Genomic DNA, 15,659 nt, shown 5'->3' on the forward strand with positions numbered 1-15,659 from the left:
TAAAGAAGTGCTTTTATTTTTGGAAGTGCTGCCATCCTCCCTTTACATTTACATGCTCCTCTGGCCGCCAAAAAGGCAGGCATCCGGGTTAACATAGCAGCCAGGGATCTCCACAGGCTGCCTTGGAGAGGTGTCACCCTACACAGCTAATATATACATAGATTCACCTAAACTTAGATATTTCACTTCTAAGGTGCATGAAATGAATATTTATATAAAAAAGGAAATATTGAAAGAAACGGAAATAACTGATTATCTTCTAAAATACAATATCAATAATTTTTTGTAATATACCTCTAAGTTTCAAGTTTTTCCCATAGACTAAATCATTATCCACATTAGGGACACGTATATAGATGTATACATATGTATTATATACAGACTCACTATATTACCAAAAGTATTGGGACACCTGCCTTTACACGCACATAAACTTTAAAGCTGTTATAATCCTTTTTTTTTTTCCCCCCACATCTGCAGGGTAAAGGCATAAAGTGCTAGTATGCATCACATACTAGCACATTTTGTGAAACTTACCTGAAAACGAAGCATTCCAGCGATGCATTGTCATCGCTGGATGGTGCTTCCATCTTCACCCAGTCTTTCTTCGGGGTCCACGGACTCCAGCTGTGTGACTGACCGGAGTCAGGATGACCTCAGTCCCGTGCATGCACGGGGGAGCTGTCATTTACAGCTCAGGATTCTGAAGGAATCATCGGCTTTATATATAGTAAATATCTCCTAAACGGGGCACATTTAGGAGATATTTACAGTACCTATAGGTAAGCCATATTATAGGCTTACTGATAGGTGCAAGTACAAGATTGAAGTTTACAACCAATTTAATGGCATTCCAGTCTTAGTTAGTAGTGTTTAATATTGAGGTAGTCCACCCTTTGCAGCTATAACAGCTTTACCTCTTCTGTGAAGGCTGTCCACGGGGTTTAGGAATGTGTCTAAGGTAATGTTTGACCATTCTTACAGAAGTGCATTTGTGAGGTCAGGTAATGCTGTTGGAGAGAAGGCCTGGCTCACGGTCTCCTCTCTATTTCATCCCAAAGGTGTTCTTTCAGGTTGAGGGCAGGACTCTGTGCAGGCCAGTCAAGTTCCTCCACCCCAAACTCGCTCATCCATGTCTTTATGGACCTTGCTTTGTGCACTGGTGTGCAGTCATGTTGTAATAGGAGGGGCCATCCCCAAATTGTTCCCACAAAGTTGGGAGCATGAAGTTGTCCAAAATGTCTTGATATGATGATGCCTTAACAGTTCCCTTCACTGGAACTAAGGGGTCAAGCCCAACCCCAACCCATGAAAACCAACCTCACACCATAATCTCCCCTCCACCAAATGATTTGGACCAGTACACAAAGCAAATAAGCTTTTGCTGTACATTATTTGTACTTGTATGGGCACCAGATACAGTGTTTACCTATACCCAGCAGGGAAAATGTCATGAGACTAAAGTTGCAGGTGGTCATTGGTTTATGCCTGGTACACAAAATGAGATTATCAGACCAATGATTGTCCGTTTTTTTTTTTTTTGTTTTTTTTTTGCATGCTAGTCTCATATGGAAAGTGAAGAGGTTACTAAAGTTACAAAAATTCTCATATGACAGAATATAAAATTGGGAAGTGATGGAATGTATTGTATTTCTATCGTATTTTCGAACGACAACTGTACTAATTAAATGAAAATCGTACGAGAAAAATGTTCGTGCTTGTCCCATCGGATAATGTTGCATGAATTGTCGTGATCGGCTCTTGAAAGCTGTGTACTAAAGATCAGCTTATCGTACGACCGATTTGAAAGTGGTATTTTTTGTACGATTTTCTGATCATGTGTACTGGCTTTTAATAAATGTGATCCGCTCCCTGAAATGTTCATTCTTTAATCTGCCACCCAGTATCCTGCTTATTCCTTTTTGTATAGGAACTTTACAATATCTGCAAACTATATGACGTGATTTGTGGTTTATGAATAGTTCAGCAATTGTGAACTTGTATTGATTTATTTAAATTGAAAATTTATAAGAAAATGCATGTGAACTATATAGTCTGTTTGGTGTGCTGACCTATTTTTATTTTTTTGTTAAAGGTTGCATGCGCCATACAAAGCTATTTAACCTACCTCGCAGACTTTTTTTTAAGCATAACTTATTCCCAGGTAGTAATAATTAAACTAAAGAGTGCTTTATAGTGTAATAAACATTGAGCCTAAAGCCAAGTAATTAATCCTGTTATTGAATACAATATGTGAACATTCTGTTCTTGCGCTTACATTTCTCGTTGCTTACTCTAGGTTTCTACAGAAGTTTTTTTTATTTTTTTTTACTGTAGACCAAAATGACCACGTAAAAACACATTTGAATGCACAAAAAGGTTTTATTTTTGTACATAAGAAGTATAACAATAACTAAGAAAAATATCTACCAGGTTTTTTCCATGCCAGTAATAGACTGTAGGATTAAGGAAAATGCTACTGCTTTGCACTGGTACTGGGGACTGGAGAGTTAAGGTGATGAAAAGATTTATAACTTGTGTCAAACACAGGGCCCACAGGCCGAATCTAGCCCCTCCTGCAGCTGTGGCACCCCCTTGTCTCTGCCCACACCTTGTCTCATGAGTTGGCAGCAGAGTGGAGGACAGAATTCCTATGCAAGATTCTGTGCTTCTCTGTGTACCAGCTGAGAGGCTCATCTCTGCTCCCCCTGTCTCGGCAGTTAGCAGCAGAGAGGAGCACAGAACCCCTCCTGCAGATCCTGCACCTTTGTGTGCAGTTACAGCACCCCCTCACCTCAGCAGGCTCTGGCAGCTGACTCCAGCCCTCCTCTGGTCCTCCTCCAGACCCTGCTGTATTTTCTACTTCCCAGCTCTACCTCCAGCTTCTTCCCAGGAGCAGCATGTGATAAGGGGGGTGCACGGTGATGTAAGTGAGGGTGGGGACTCTTGAATTCTGATGGTGGGTTGGCTCTTAACATCTGATGTAAGGGGAAATGGTTTGCTCTGGACATCTAGTCCAGAGCACACCAGGGCAGCCATAATGCTGATGCTGCCTGTGATGAAATTGAGTTTGACACCTCTGATTTAAAACGTATCCATATGGAGCATCTAGGGCAGCCATAATGCTGATGCAGCCCGCGATGAAATTGAGTTTGACACCTCTGATTTAGAACTTATCTATATGGAGCATCTAGCATATGTGTTAGGGGTTGTTAATGGTTTTTAAAAGGGTCCATCTATCCAAAATATCTCTTATAGACTTTGATATTGTTTTAGGAGTAATACAGAAGGCAGAATGAGTTTTCTGCTGCAGGAAGCAGTGTGCTATTCCAAGACACCATGATGCTGGAGTTCCCAAGAAATTTAGTGGCCCTTTCACACCTTTACATAGTTAGTCAGATCGTTACATAGTTAGTCAGATCGTTACATAGTTAGTCTTGTAGAAAAAATACAAAAATCCATCCAGTTTGACCAATAGAAGGGAAAAAAATAAATCACACAATCCTATATACACAATTCTATACCCACAATTGATCCAATGGAAGGCAAAAAACCCCAATAAAGCATGATCCAATTTGCTCCAGTAGGGGGAAAATATCTTCCTGATCCCCCAAAAGGCAATTAGATATTCCCTGGATCAACTTTACCTTTAAACATAAGTATCCAGCTATATTATGTGTATCTAGGAAAGAATCTAGGCCTTTCTTAACAGTCTACTTAGGTCTCATGTATACTACAATTGCTAAACTGAAGTTTAGGAGCCGTTGGGCGTTTTTTTCTGTAGTCCCTGAACTCTCCTTTATGTTATCTTAGGTGTACATGTACACTCAGTCGTTTATAGTAGTTGAGGTTACAGGCATTTTTTTGAAAGCATAAAAATTGCGTTCTGGACTGTAGTTTACCGGCATTTACCAGCATTTTACTGCCAAATGCTTGTAACCGCGGTCATTTGCGTTTATGGGTGTTTACGTTTTTAAGCGTTAGGCTCCATGTACACGGGACGTTGTAAATGGCCGTTTAGGAGCAGTTAGGCGTTTTTTTCAGAAGCCCCTGAACCCACCTACATGTTATCTTATCTGTCCATGTACACAGGGTCGTTTACAGTCATTTGCAGGCAGTTGAGTTCAGGGACGTTTTTTGGAAAGCAATTATTAGCGTTCAAACGCTGTTTCCCGGCGTTTCAAACGCAAAAAACGCGGCCGAACGTGACCGAACGTGATGACCCGCATTTAGCGCTCGCGTTTTTCCATTTTAAAGGGGAATCATTTTTTTGACCTCTAGGAACGGTTCTAAATGCAAACCCCCCCCCCCAAACGCCCGCTAAACGCGGGTGCAAACGCGACCTAACGGACGTTTTAAACGTCCTAAAAATTCCAGCATTCAAAGGGACTTTTAACAACGTCCTGTGTACATGAGGCCTTAAAGGGGAGAACATTTCTCAATCAGTTTCAAACATATAAGATGTTGAAAAAACACAAATTTCACCACAAGCTGTGGCCTGCAAGCTTGACACACCGTTGAACATTGACCCACCGTGTGATATTCCCCTCTTCAGTCAATCATGCAATAAAATACCTCACAAGCAGGTAAATTGTAGATTGACCCTGAGGATGACTGGGAGTTTGACCCACCTTGGGATTTTGTTCAACCTTTTGAGAAAAGAACCAGATTTTGGCTCGGCTCTCACCTATTCATATTTTGGTGCTTTTTGCAGGAACGTGCTGCAGTCCATTTAACATGGTTTGCTATGGTACACTTTCATATCTATGCTTTTTTCAGCCGCTGCGTTTTTGGAAAGCATTAGGGACTTTTTTAAACTCAAAACGGTGCTTTTTTTTACTTTTTTGATCCTCTCACGCAATTTTCTGCAACTTCGGAGCCTCAGCGACAGCAACATTAAGAGCATTTCCTAACACATACTCATGATGGGATTCATAGTGAAAACACAAAAAGTAAGACAGCTATCTACAAGCACACTGCTCTCTCTTCTCTCACAGAATGGCTGAAATAGTTCATAATTGACTTGTTTTTCATGCATTGTGACCATTTGGGAGGGTCTCCTGAGGTTATCTTTAAAAAACGCTTCTAACCTCAAACACTCTTTACCGCTGCTAAACTCTCATAAACGCGGTATGTAAAAGCTGTAAAACTGACGTTTTTCTCTGTCGGTTTCCAGCTGTCAAGTTTCCAGTATTCAGAAAAGGTTTTTCAACTGCCCTGTGTACATGAGCACTTAGCTACCCATAGCTAGAACCAGCTCACGGGGAAGTCTATTCCACATTTTCACATTCAGGAGGTACATAGGAAATTATTGTATCCGGTCTTTTAACATCGAAAAACCAGCGAACAGACCTTTCCTTCCCCTGCCTTGACCCCTAACCTCCTTCACATGTCATACGCTAACACTTAACTTTCACCTTGGTGTAACCCTAAGGCCCCTTTAACACATACGGACCGTTTGTCCATTTTTCATCCAGTCCGTTGACGGATAAAAATGGACATCAATGCATTCCTATGAAAAAACGGATGACAGCGGATGATCATCCGTTTACATCCGCTTTCATCCGCTTCTGTCAATGTCCGTTTTTTTAGGCGTAGGAAAGCCGGACAAAAAACGGATGGAAACGGACAAACGGTCTGTTTTTCATCCATTTTTTGCATTGGCAATGGAAGTAAAAAAAAAACGGATGAAAAATGGATGAAAAACTGAACCATTTTGATGTGACTGAACTGATGAAACGGTCTGTATGTGTGAAAGGGGCCTAAAACTAAAAGCTGAAATCTAAAAGCAGGCCTATAGAGAAATAATTTCCCATCAACAGATGCGACTATGTAGTCATTGAAAAATATGACCTTATCCACTTCTGGGCCAGAAGGATTTATCCCTTAATGACCAGGCCATTTTTAGCTATTCGGCATTGCGTTACTTTAGCTAACAATTGCGCAATCGTGCGATGCTGTACCCTAATACAATTTATGTCCTTTTTTTCCCCACAAATAGAGCTTTCTTTTGGTGGTATTTGATCACCTCTGCGATTTTTTTATTTTTTGTGCTATAAACAAAAAAAGTGCAACAATTCTAAAAAAGAAAAAAACAAAATTTTTCATTTTCTGCTATATAACATTTCCAAAAAATCTAATTTTTTCATCCTCTTAGGCCAATTTGTATTCTGCTACATATTTTTGGTAAAAAAAATCCCAATATGCGTATTTTGATTGGTTTGATTGGCTTCCCTGCTTCCTAATGGGGGTGGGCACAATTGATGTCCTTTTTTTCCCCCACAAATAGATTTTTCTTTTGATGGTATTTGATCACCTCTGCGGTTAAAAACAAAATATTTTTTACTTTCTGCTATAAGACATTCCCAATAAAAATTTTTTAAAAATCCAATTTTTTTTATCAGTTAGGCCAATTAGTATTCTGCTACATATTTTTGGTAAAAAAAAAATCCCAAAAAGTGTATGTTAATTGGTTTGCGCAAAAGTTATAGCGTTTACAAACTACGAGATAGATTTTTGGAATTTCTATTTATTTTTTTTGTTTTTATTAGTTATGGCAGCAATCAGCGTTTTTTAGTGGGACTGCGACATTGTTGCGGACAGATCGGGCCCCTAACTGACATTTTTTACACTTTTTGGGGACCAGTGACATTCATACAGTAACCAGTGCTAAATATTATGTATATATCATAGGTAAAAAGGCGCTGGTAATCTTAATATATCACGTGTTATAAAAATTAATAGGTGATTTAAAGTGTAATATATGTGATTAAAAATATATATTTGTAGCAATTTTTAATCACATATATTACACTTTAAATCACCTATTAATTTTTATAACACGTGATATATTAAGATTACCAGCGCCTTTTTACCTATGATATATACCTATTTATTGTTTTATTACAATTAAAAGGGCAGCAGGTTCAACAATCTTTTATTTAAAGGGCCAGGCGCCTTCTCTTTTCTTTTTATTGCTAAATATTATGCACTGTTACTGTATAAATGACACTGGCAGGGAAGGGGTTAACACTGGGGGTGATCAAAAGGGTTAATGTAGGCCTAGATATGCTTACTGACTGTGGGGGGGGGGGGGGTTCTGTGACAGGCACAGAAAGATCAGGGTTTCAGCTTTGCTATAACTCCTGATCTCTCCCTGCCTGTCTGACAGAAGACTTGCCTGCTTTGTTTACATGAGCAGGCGGGTCTTCTGCCAGTTTCTCTGACGATTGCGGGAGGCCGGCAGCAATCGCTGCCGCTCCTCCTGCAGCCCGCCTCCTGCTGTGTCCAAACACAGTGGGAGTGCGGCTCCGGCGGCGTGCGCAAAATCACGTGCGCAGAGACCTCGTGCACAAAATAACGTAGTACTACGTAATTTTGCGCAGCCGAGCCGCCATGCCGCAGTAATACTACGGTGGGCGGTCGGCAAGAGGTTAATAGAAGTCAATGCAAGCTGTGCCGAAGTTAGACCAAAAGTAGTGCAAGAACCTTTATCCAAGTCGGTGCGACTCAAGTCACTCCTATTAGAATGGTTCCTTGTGCTCTCAAAGTCAGAGCGCATGTCACACCAGTGTGAACTGGGCCTTAGTCTGTTGTTTTTCAACAGAACAAACTAGTACCTGTCAAAGTTAGGTACCTGCTCCCACCCCCCTCAAAAAAATGTTTTATGGCAGAGGAGGGGGACGGAGGACTTAAAGTTGAACTTTTGGCTGAAGTTCCACTTAAATTTGTGTCCCAGAATTGGTGAAAGCTCTTATGAGGTTTAACTGAGCAAACCAAAAAGTGTTACAAAAATGTTTTTCCCTTGAAACCTAACTCTGGGGCAAAGCATACCATATTTAAGAAATGCCTGGCTGTTATTTTCTGATTAGTTTCCGGTGAGCACACATGGTCATGCTGCTATGAAACAGCTTGGATTGCATAAGTCTTTTGACAAGTCATGCCTGCCAGTATGTGTAACACGAAGTTTACTGGAAGCAGCTGGCTTTGACTAGCAGTGCTTACAGAACAAACACATAGATTCTTTCTACTGTACATTAGCCTATTCCTGGATACCGGGAGATCAAAAAAAAAATCATAATCCGATCTGAAAACTGATCAGTAAACTTTCCAAATCCTGTGCTGATTACCAACACGCCTTCCAAGTGGCTTTTAAGCTTAGGAGATGTGTTTGCTTTTCACTTACAAATCCTTTCACCTCCATTCACTGTACAGTGACCTTTTCGTGTGGCTGGCGGGAGGAAGTTTAATTAATGCAGACTAGGAGGTAAATACTCATTTTATCTGTTTGTAAATGCAGAAGCAGGGTTATCATGGTAAAACCGCCCCAGTGACAACATACAATGATGCTGATGATGCTGACTCTTTTCATCTAGGAAGCGCAGTGCATTAGCAGCCCACATATTACCCTTTTAACAGCTGACTAAGCTTCCCATCCTTTGTGCCAATGTGTTTGCACTTCACAGCAAAGATTCTCCATAAAATAAAATGTTTGCTATTGTTAGTATAATACAGTCATGGTTTCAAGTGTTCATTTTGTAGGGTAAAAGAAAGAGAAATTATATATATGACTTTATATCAAAGACATTAGGCAGCGGTTGTGCATGATGAGATAGAAATAGGGTGAAAGCAGCAAGCACGCTCTACCAATATAGTTACCAAGACGTTCTGCATACCTTTCTTATTTAAGTTATAGTGAACCTGATAAAGGCCTGGGATACCTAAAACAGTCTTTCAGTGTGCACTTATGTACCTTTTGCAGGACTACGGTTTCAGGGAGAAAGGTGTAAAGCACCTCTTAGTAAATATATATATATATATATATACATACATATATATAGTAAGACCTTGGATTGAGAGTACCTTGGTCTGATGGTCTGAGCGTGTTTTGCAAGACAAGCAAAATGTTTTTATACATTTTGACTTGATAAATGAGCGAACTCACATGGTTGATGATTAAAACAGGCACATCTAAGTATGCCGAGGTCCGGGGTAAAGCTGTCCACATAGACCATCCTCCACACCGCCATCAACGTCATCCCTTCCACATTGCGCTCCACAAGTGCTTCAAGCCTCACTTTCAGATCGCTCTACTGCAGGGTAGTCTTCCCGCTTAGGATTGCAGGATGGATGGTCTATGTGGACAGTTTTACCCCATATGCCTGCATAGTTAGATGTGCCTCTTTTAATCATCAACCATGTGAGTTGCTAAATGTTGAACCCTCATTAAATGTAATCATATTGGTACACTTAGAGGTGCCCCTCTTCTTTTTTATACTCTGTAGCTCCTGCTGGATTTTGCCTCTAATCCCCTTGTGGAGGCTACCATTTGTGGATGGACATTTTATGGTTACACAACCTATCCCATTGCTATAATCTTTAAATATATATATATATATATATATATATATATATATATATATGTGTGTGTGTGTACAGTATATAAAATCTGTCAAAAACAGGTAAATAGTATTGGCCCATATACCTTGACAAGCTAACACTAAAACTAACCTTTACCCTTCCTTCCTTTCACGCAGTCCGCATTCCGTTGCGGACCGTGCTTTGCTCCGCGGGGATCGATCTGCCGATCCCCGCTGAGCCGTTGGATGACAACTCCGTCCCCGCACTGTGTGAATCGGATGGGAGCGGACTGCCCAGGACGGATGGAAAATAGGGTTTCCATCTGTCCGGATTTCAAGGACAGGATCGGATGCGGATGGCAGCGGGTGTCAGCGGACATGTCACCGCTGACATTCGCTGCTCCATAGGGCTGAATGGGGCATCCGATCAGATCCGCCTAAAAAACTGACAGGCGGATCTGATCGGAACGCCTGTGTGAAAGAGCCCTAAGAGTTCTTTCACACGGAGCCAGTCTGTTCCAATCAGCTGGGGATTCACTCACGGATCAGAGCCAAACAGAAAGGATGTCAATTTTTTTTACATTAATGCCCGTTCCATTTGTGTCTGGCAGACATGGATGGACCCATGATAGCTCTGTGGATGGCCAAATGTAAACAGACTCTGGTGTCCGTTTACGTCAGGTTACCTCCAGTCCATCACGCTTAGGTCCAGAAAAGCACTTTTTTCATCCATTTACATCCGCCTGCCCATAGAGCTGCATGGAGCTTTATTGACCTAATCAAAAAGCCCGTGTGAAAGAGTCCTTAAACCCTTGCATTACATGTTGTTAATTTGTCACAACACTCTAGCAATCCCTAGATAGAAGGCATAAAAATCTTGTGTAAAATCAACTCTACGTTCAAAAGGCAAACATCTGAATATGTATTTGAGCCTTTTGAAAGAGGCTGTGTAATCTGCTAATAGAAATGCCAATACAATAATAAACTACAAAAATCTTAGCAGTAATACCTAAATTTCATACATATTTATTAAGAAAATATCTCAGAGTTTCTTATTGTCAAAACTGTTATACATCAGTGACTGTGAGAACTACATGGTTTTGTTGCTGCCTAATGAAGTCCTTCACTAAAAGTGTATGTAAAGGAATGTTTTGTTTTTGATAAAATAGGGAAGGGTAAAGCCGGCCATAGATGTCTCAGCCAGTTCAGCAGGGACCAGCCGAGATTTGAACTATATTTGAGCAGGCTGATTGTACCCAAGTTGTTGACTTGGTTACAACCAGCATGTTGGATTTTCGGCATTTAATTATTGCCAGCTAGAAATAATTCACTCTGTTCTACCGGCAGGGCCGGCTTTCCGCGACCTCCTTCCAGGAGTACACCTTCACGGGAGGGATTTGTTTTGTTTGTTGCAGGAAACAAAAATCGCATAATCTATGGTCTGCCTTAGACCCTTTATTAATTTTTAAATTGTTGTCTGTTTCCCCACTGTGGAAATTCACCCCTCTAATTGTCCTGTTACCGATACAGTGAAAGTGAAGGGAAATCCTAAAATTTTCAATATTTTTATTAAAATTTTTGCATTTATAGCCATTGAGAATGAAACATTATACAAATCCTGCCGCAAGAAGTGAGAATACAGGCAACATTTTTGCATTACAATATATCCATAATAATCGTACAAAGGCTCGTCAGCCAGGTAAACAAGGCCTATGGACAAAATCTTGAAAAATACAGGAGTGGTAATAGCCGGTGGTATCAACAGTCGGAAATACTAACGTTTTGATTTGTCCTCCGAGCAGTAGGTTAGAAAAAATCTTCGGATTGGGACACCTGTTCCTATGACAACCCTTTAAAGCGGAAGTAAACCCATCGATTTGATAGTTTCAAAAAAGAGTTAATATTCCCGGCATGCCGGAAATGCTAGCTGTCACATTGGTTGTGCTCTCAACCAAACTGTCAGACCATCCAATGGCTGGTGGCATAACTTATCACATGTGCAGCATCAAGGCAGTTGCAAATTAAACAGAGGCTAAGATGGCAGCTTCCTTGCCTGAAAACGATAGGGGGGTTTACTTCCACTTTAAGACTGGTATTCCATTACCTTTGGAAGGATTTTCTCACAATTATTGTTTCATCTACGGGACAGGAGGTGGAGGTACATCACCACAGCTGGGCACAGACAGCAAAAAATAACTTGATAGAGGTTTTAACCCATCCTACTCTATCTAAAACGAAAAAAATAAATGTGGCTTTACATACGCCTACATTTCTAAGCCTGAGTAATTATCTTTTAACATCCCATTGTATTGTGCTTACAGAAGGAATAACACAGGAGATCGGGAAAAAGCCCTTAACGTGATGCTTCAAGTGCTACAGGCCTGTGATCATCCAGCCCCTGACATGTTCTGCCTATGTGGACGGATATACAAAGACATGTTTCTGGATTCTGACTGTAAAGATACAAAGAGCAGAGACAGTGCCATAGAATGGTAAGAAGTTTTTTTTTTTTTTTTGGCATTCTGTATGAAATTGCTGTATTTGTGCAAATGGTGGAGAGTAATGCATCACTGATACATGTTGTACACTGTAAAACTTCTACTGACATGTTAATATTTATATAAATACATACTAATTGTCCAAATGTGCTTCCGTCATTTACGAGTTTCTTCCTCAGTTTTAAAATCAGTCAATATTGTAAATGACCTGTGGTGGATAGTTTGAATATGCTTATGGTCCCAGCACAGGCATCAGAGATGGTAGGGAATAACCAAACTGTACCAAAAACAAAAGAAAGGACATCAGGTGAACCCTTGTTGCATTACGTTTAATATCTAGGAGATGATAAAGTTAGGAAATTCAGCACATGGATGGCTCTCAAGGTCGTTCTGGTTTAAACACATTAAAAACCGCACTAATGCATTAAATGATAAACTTTTAAATACAAAAAAATGGTGTTGTACTCACATGTAGATGAAGCAGTAAAACACTTGTAATTGGGCTGTAGTTGGTGTTTCTATAACCTGCCTTATTGTACAGGTTTTGTACCAGGTCCTTTTCCCTCCCACTAGGCAACGCGTTTCAGGATTCAACCTATTGTCATAGCCTCTTTGTCAGAGTATAATAACACCAGTAAAGGCAGCCCTATGCTTATCTGTTCTCACACAATAAAGAAATATGGAGCTTTGAGTGCAATGGTTTGCTGTGGTATATCTTCTCATTCTCATATGACCCTGAGGAGGCTTTATTCTTTGATCATTTGTTCCCCATGCCCCAGAGTGTTTTTAAAGTCTATTTCCTGGCTAGAACTAACTAAACCTAAAACTGCTTCCACCCCTCTTCTAACCCTTATACTAACTACCTTGTAGAAGGAAGATGCAAATACTTACCTATTTTCAGGACGCTCTGGTCCAGTAACGTGATTTCCCCAGTGGCTGGCTTCAGGGGAGAGGAGAGAGCACAGTGATCTCTACTGGAGGTAGAGCAATACAACTAGGTCACATCCCTGCCCCTTTATGATTGGTCATCGAAGGAGCTGAAGCATGCTGATGAAGTCATCCCTTGGCTCTTTCCTCATCTCAGTAGGTTTCTTACAGCCAATTACTAAATTAAATTCAGAAACATGCATTAGTTGCATTTAAAATAAATTACTCCCAAAATGTCCATGTCTTCAGGAACACAAGAATTTAACTATAGGTTTCTTATTGGTACCATAGCTCTACAGTCCTGCACAGGATGGACATTTCTATTCTAGATACATATTGGACTACATGTCCCTCCAATCCCTTGCTGTTATAGAAAGATCAAGAGAGGCCTACTCTGACAATTCTTGTTGGCTCATGTTGCTATTGCCGGGCACTAGTGCTAGATGGATAGCCTCCCACTTTTAGAGAGGGCATGGGAGATTTATTCCACATACGAAATGGATCAGATGCTCTCCACGGAAATACCCAATGAATACCTTTACTGTCACTTGGTCTAAAGGGGTTCATTTTAGGAACTCTACAGACTTCACCTCATACTTGAAGAAACATTTACTTCAACACTAGCCCACATCTCCCGGACCCTGCCTGGCCAGGGTGAGTTTGGGTGCAGCTTCCTTTCCTACTTCTCTATTTACTCTTTTCTTTCTCTTATTTCACCCCTCCTTGTTCTGTATATTTTCTTCCCTGATCCCTTAAACCCACCTATTATGTTGTTCTCCATGAACCTACTGATTTATCTCTCTCCCATCTATCTTGGACCTATGTTCTCTTCCTGGCTTCCTCATATGTTTTCTATGTCTGGCTGATGGTTTCAAGTCCTCTTGTGGACCCACAATTCTAATAGTCCCACAATTTCTAATACAAATTTACAGTCCACACATTGTCTTGGAATAATGAGAAACAATATAGGAGTATAATTATTATTATTGGAATAATGAGTGAAATAGTCTATACATAAATCGGTGTTGCTCCTACATTTACAGGTAGACAGTAAAACCTTAGAAGCCATGCTAAATGTTTTATTTCAGGGGTGTCCAATTTTCGGTCCACGGGCGGCATGTGGCCCAAGACGGCTATATTTTTATTTTTTTGGGGGGGGGGGGGATTTTTTGTAAAAACGCGTTTACACTTAGTGAACACGTGCGGCAGAAGAAAAATTTGACAGTGTCTCTTTACTGGACTTTTTTAAGTTTAATCTTTCCAAAGAAAAAATACCATTCTTCACAATTACGCCTTATTCATGTCATCAGTTTTCAGCAGCACCTATATATGTGAGCAACTTCTTTTAGGGATGAAGCACATGGAGAGCAAAATTAGAACCAAAATATCTGATGAGCACCTTGAAAATTCATAGAGAATTGCTACTACATTCATCGAAATAGATATTGAGGCGTTCGTTTATCAAAAACAGTATCACATATCGCACTAGTTTTATATTGCCCTCTTTTACTTTTTATAATAAAAAGTATTACAAAAAAAATGAAGTTTTTTATGCAGATAGGTACAATATCTATATCTGTGATCATTAACATATGATCTGCCTGACTTTTTCCACTTATCAGTTATCCTTGTTGTTAATGTATTTTATGTGTGACCCAAGATAATTCATCTTCTTCCAATGTGGCCCAGGAAGGTCAAAACGTTGGACACCCCTGTTTTATTTAAAAAATATATGTATATTTTGTTTATGAGCCTTTTTTGAACTGTAAACTCTATTGACAAATGTTTATGGTCGGTATCTTTACTATTTCTTCAATCAATAAAATCTGATTACACATTAAATAAAATATTCCCTGGCAGAAAGTGTTTCAGTATGTCAAGGGTCAGTAACCTATTACCACTTAAAGGCACTTCACATTGTCACTACCGCAGCCATTGAGAGATATAAACGACCTCCGCCCTTTTGAGCAATTATGTCTTAAGGATAAGATAATAAATAATATTTCGAATGTGTATAAAATACTGTTAACAATAACAAAAGAGAGAGGAATATCATTAAAAGAAAAATGGGAAAGAGACCTCGGCCCGTGTAGTAACAACAAACAGTGGGATAAGAGCCTTCAATTAGTACATAAATCCGCGATAGACACCAACACGGAGGAGATGAACTATAAACTGATCACAAGGTGGTACAACACTCCTGATAAGATGGGAAGAATTCAGGTGGAGAGTTCAAGACTTTGCTGGAGGGGATGTCAGATGGTAGGGACTATAGCCCGTATATGGTGGGAGTGCCCAAAAATTAAAGTATTCTGGAGTGAAGTTATAGAATTAATAAGTAAAATTACTAAAATAGATATTCCCTTGGATCTTTGGAAATGCATGTTTCATGGAACCCATATGTCAGTGAAGCAATATAAAAAAACATTACTCCCTCACTTATTAAACTCAGCTAAGAGCTTGATTCCCTTTAATTGGCAAAAAGAAGAGGCCCCCTCCAGGAAAGATTGGCTGTTAAAAGTAGAGAAAATAAGAAAGTTGGAGCAGCTGAGGACCTGGGAGGAGGAGGAACAAGGGAATGAAGAGGAGATTTGGGATGAGTGGCAAGAGTTTAAGGACACACGGGAATACAGAGAAATAATAGGAGTCGAATGATAAGAAGAGACGGGGGGGGGGAGGGATAAGGAAGGGAGGGGGGAAAAAAAAGGGATAAAAGGTAATATGTGTAAAATGTATATGAAAAAATTCTCCAGCGATTGGAGTGTTGTAAATAATTTTTTACCTGGAAAATTTAATAAAGAAATAAAAAAAAAAAATAAAGGCCAGATTCAATGTATGTGAATGCTTGAAGGGCAGCATTCACCTGCTAATAAAT

At 40.0% G+C, this 15,659-nt stretch overlaps 1 protein-coding gene across 1 annotated transcript in view; it reads left to right on the top strand.

Annotated features, from left to right (window-relative positions):
- The window catches only part of MAP3K15 (mitogen-activated protein kinase kinase kinase 15), a 311,475-nt gene that overhangs the window by 154,049 nt on the left and 141,767 nt on the right, over positions 1-15,659 (top strand). Inside the window, exon 7 of the mRNA XM_082244591.1 lies at positions 11,681-11,851. Coding sequence (XP_082100717.1) covers positions 11,681-11,851 — 171 coding nt within the window. The remainder of the gene's footprint in view (positions 1-11,680; positions 11,852-15,659) is intronic.

This window comes from Pelophylax lessonae, assembly GCF_965119305.1.
Source record: "Pelophylax lessonae genome assembly, chromosome: 2".
Classification (NCBI taxonomy): domain Eukaryota; kingdom Metazoa; phylum Chordata; class Amphibia; order Anura; family Ranidae; genus Pelophylax; species Pelophylax lessonae.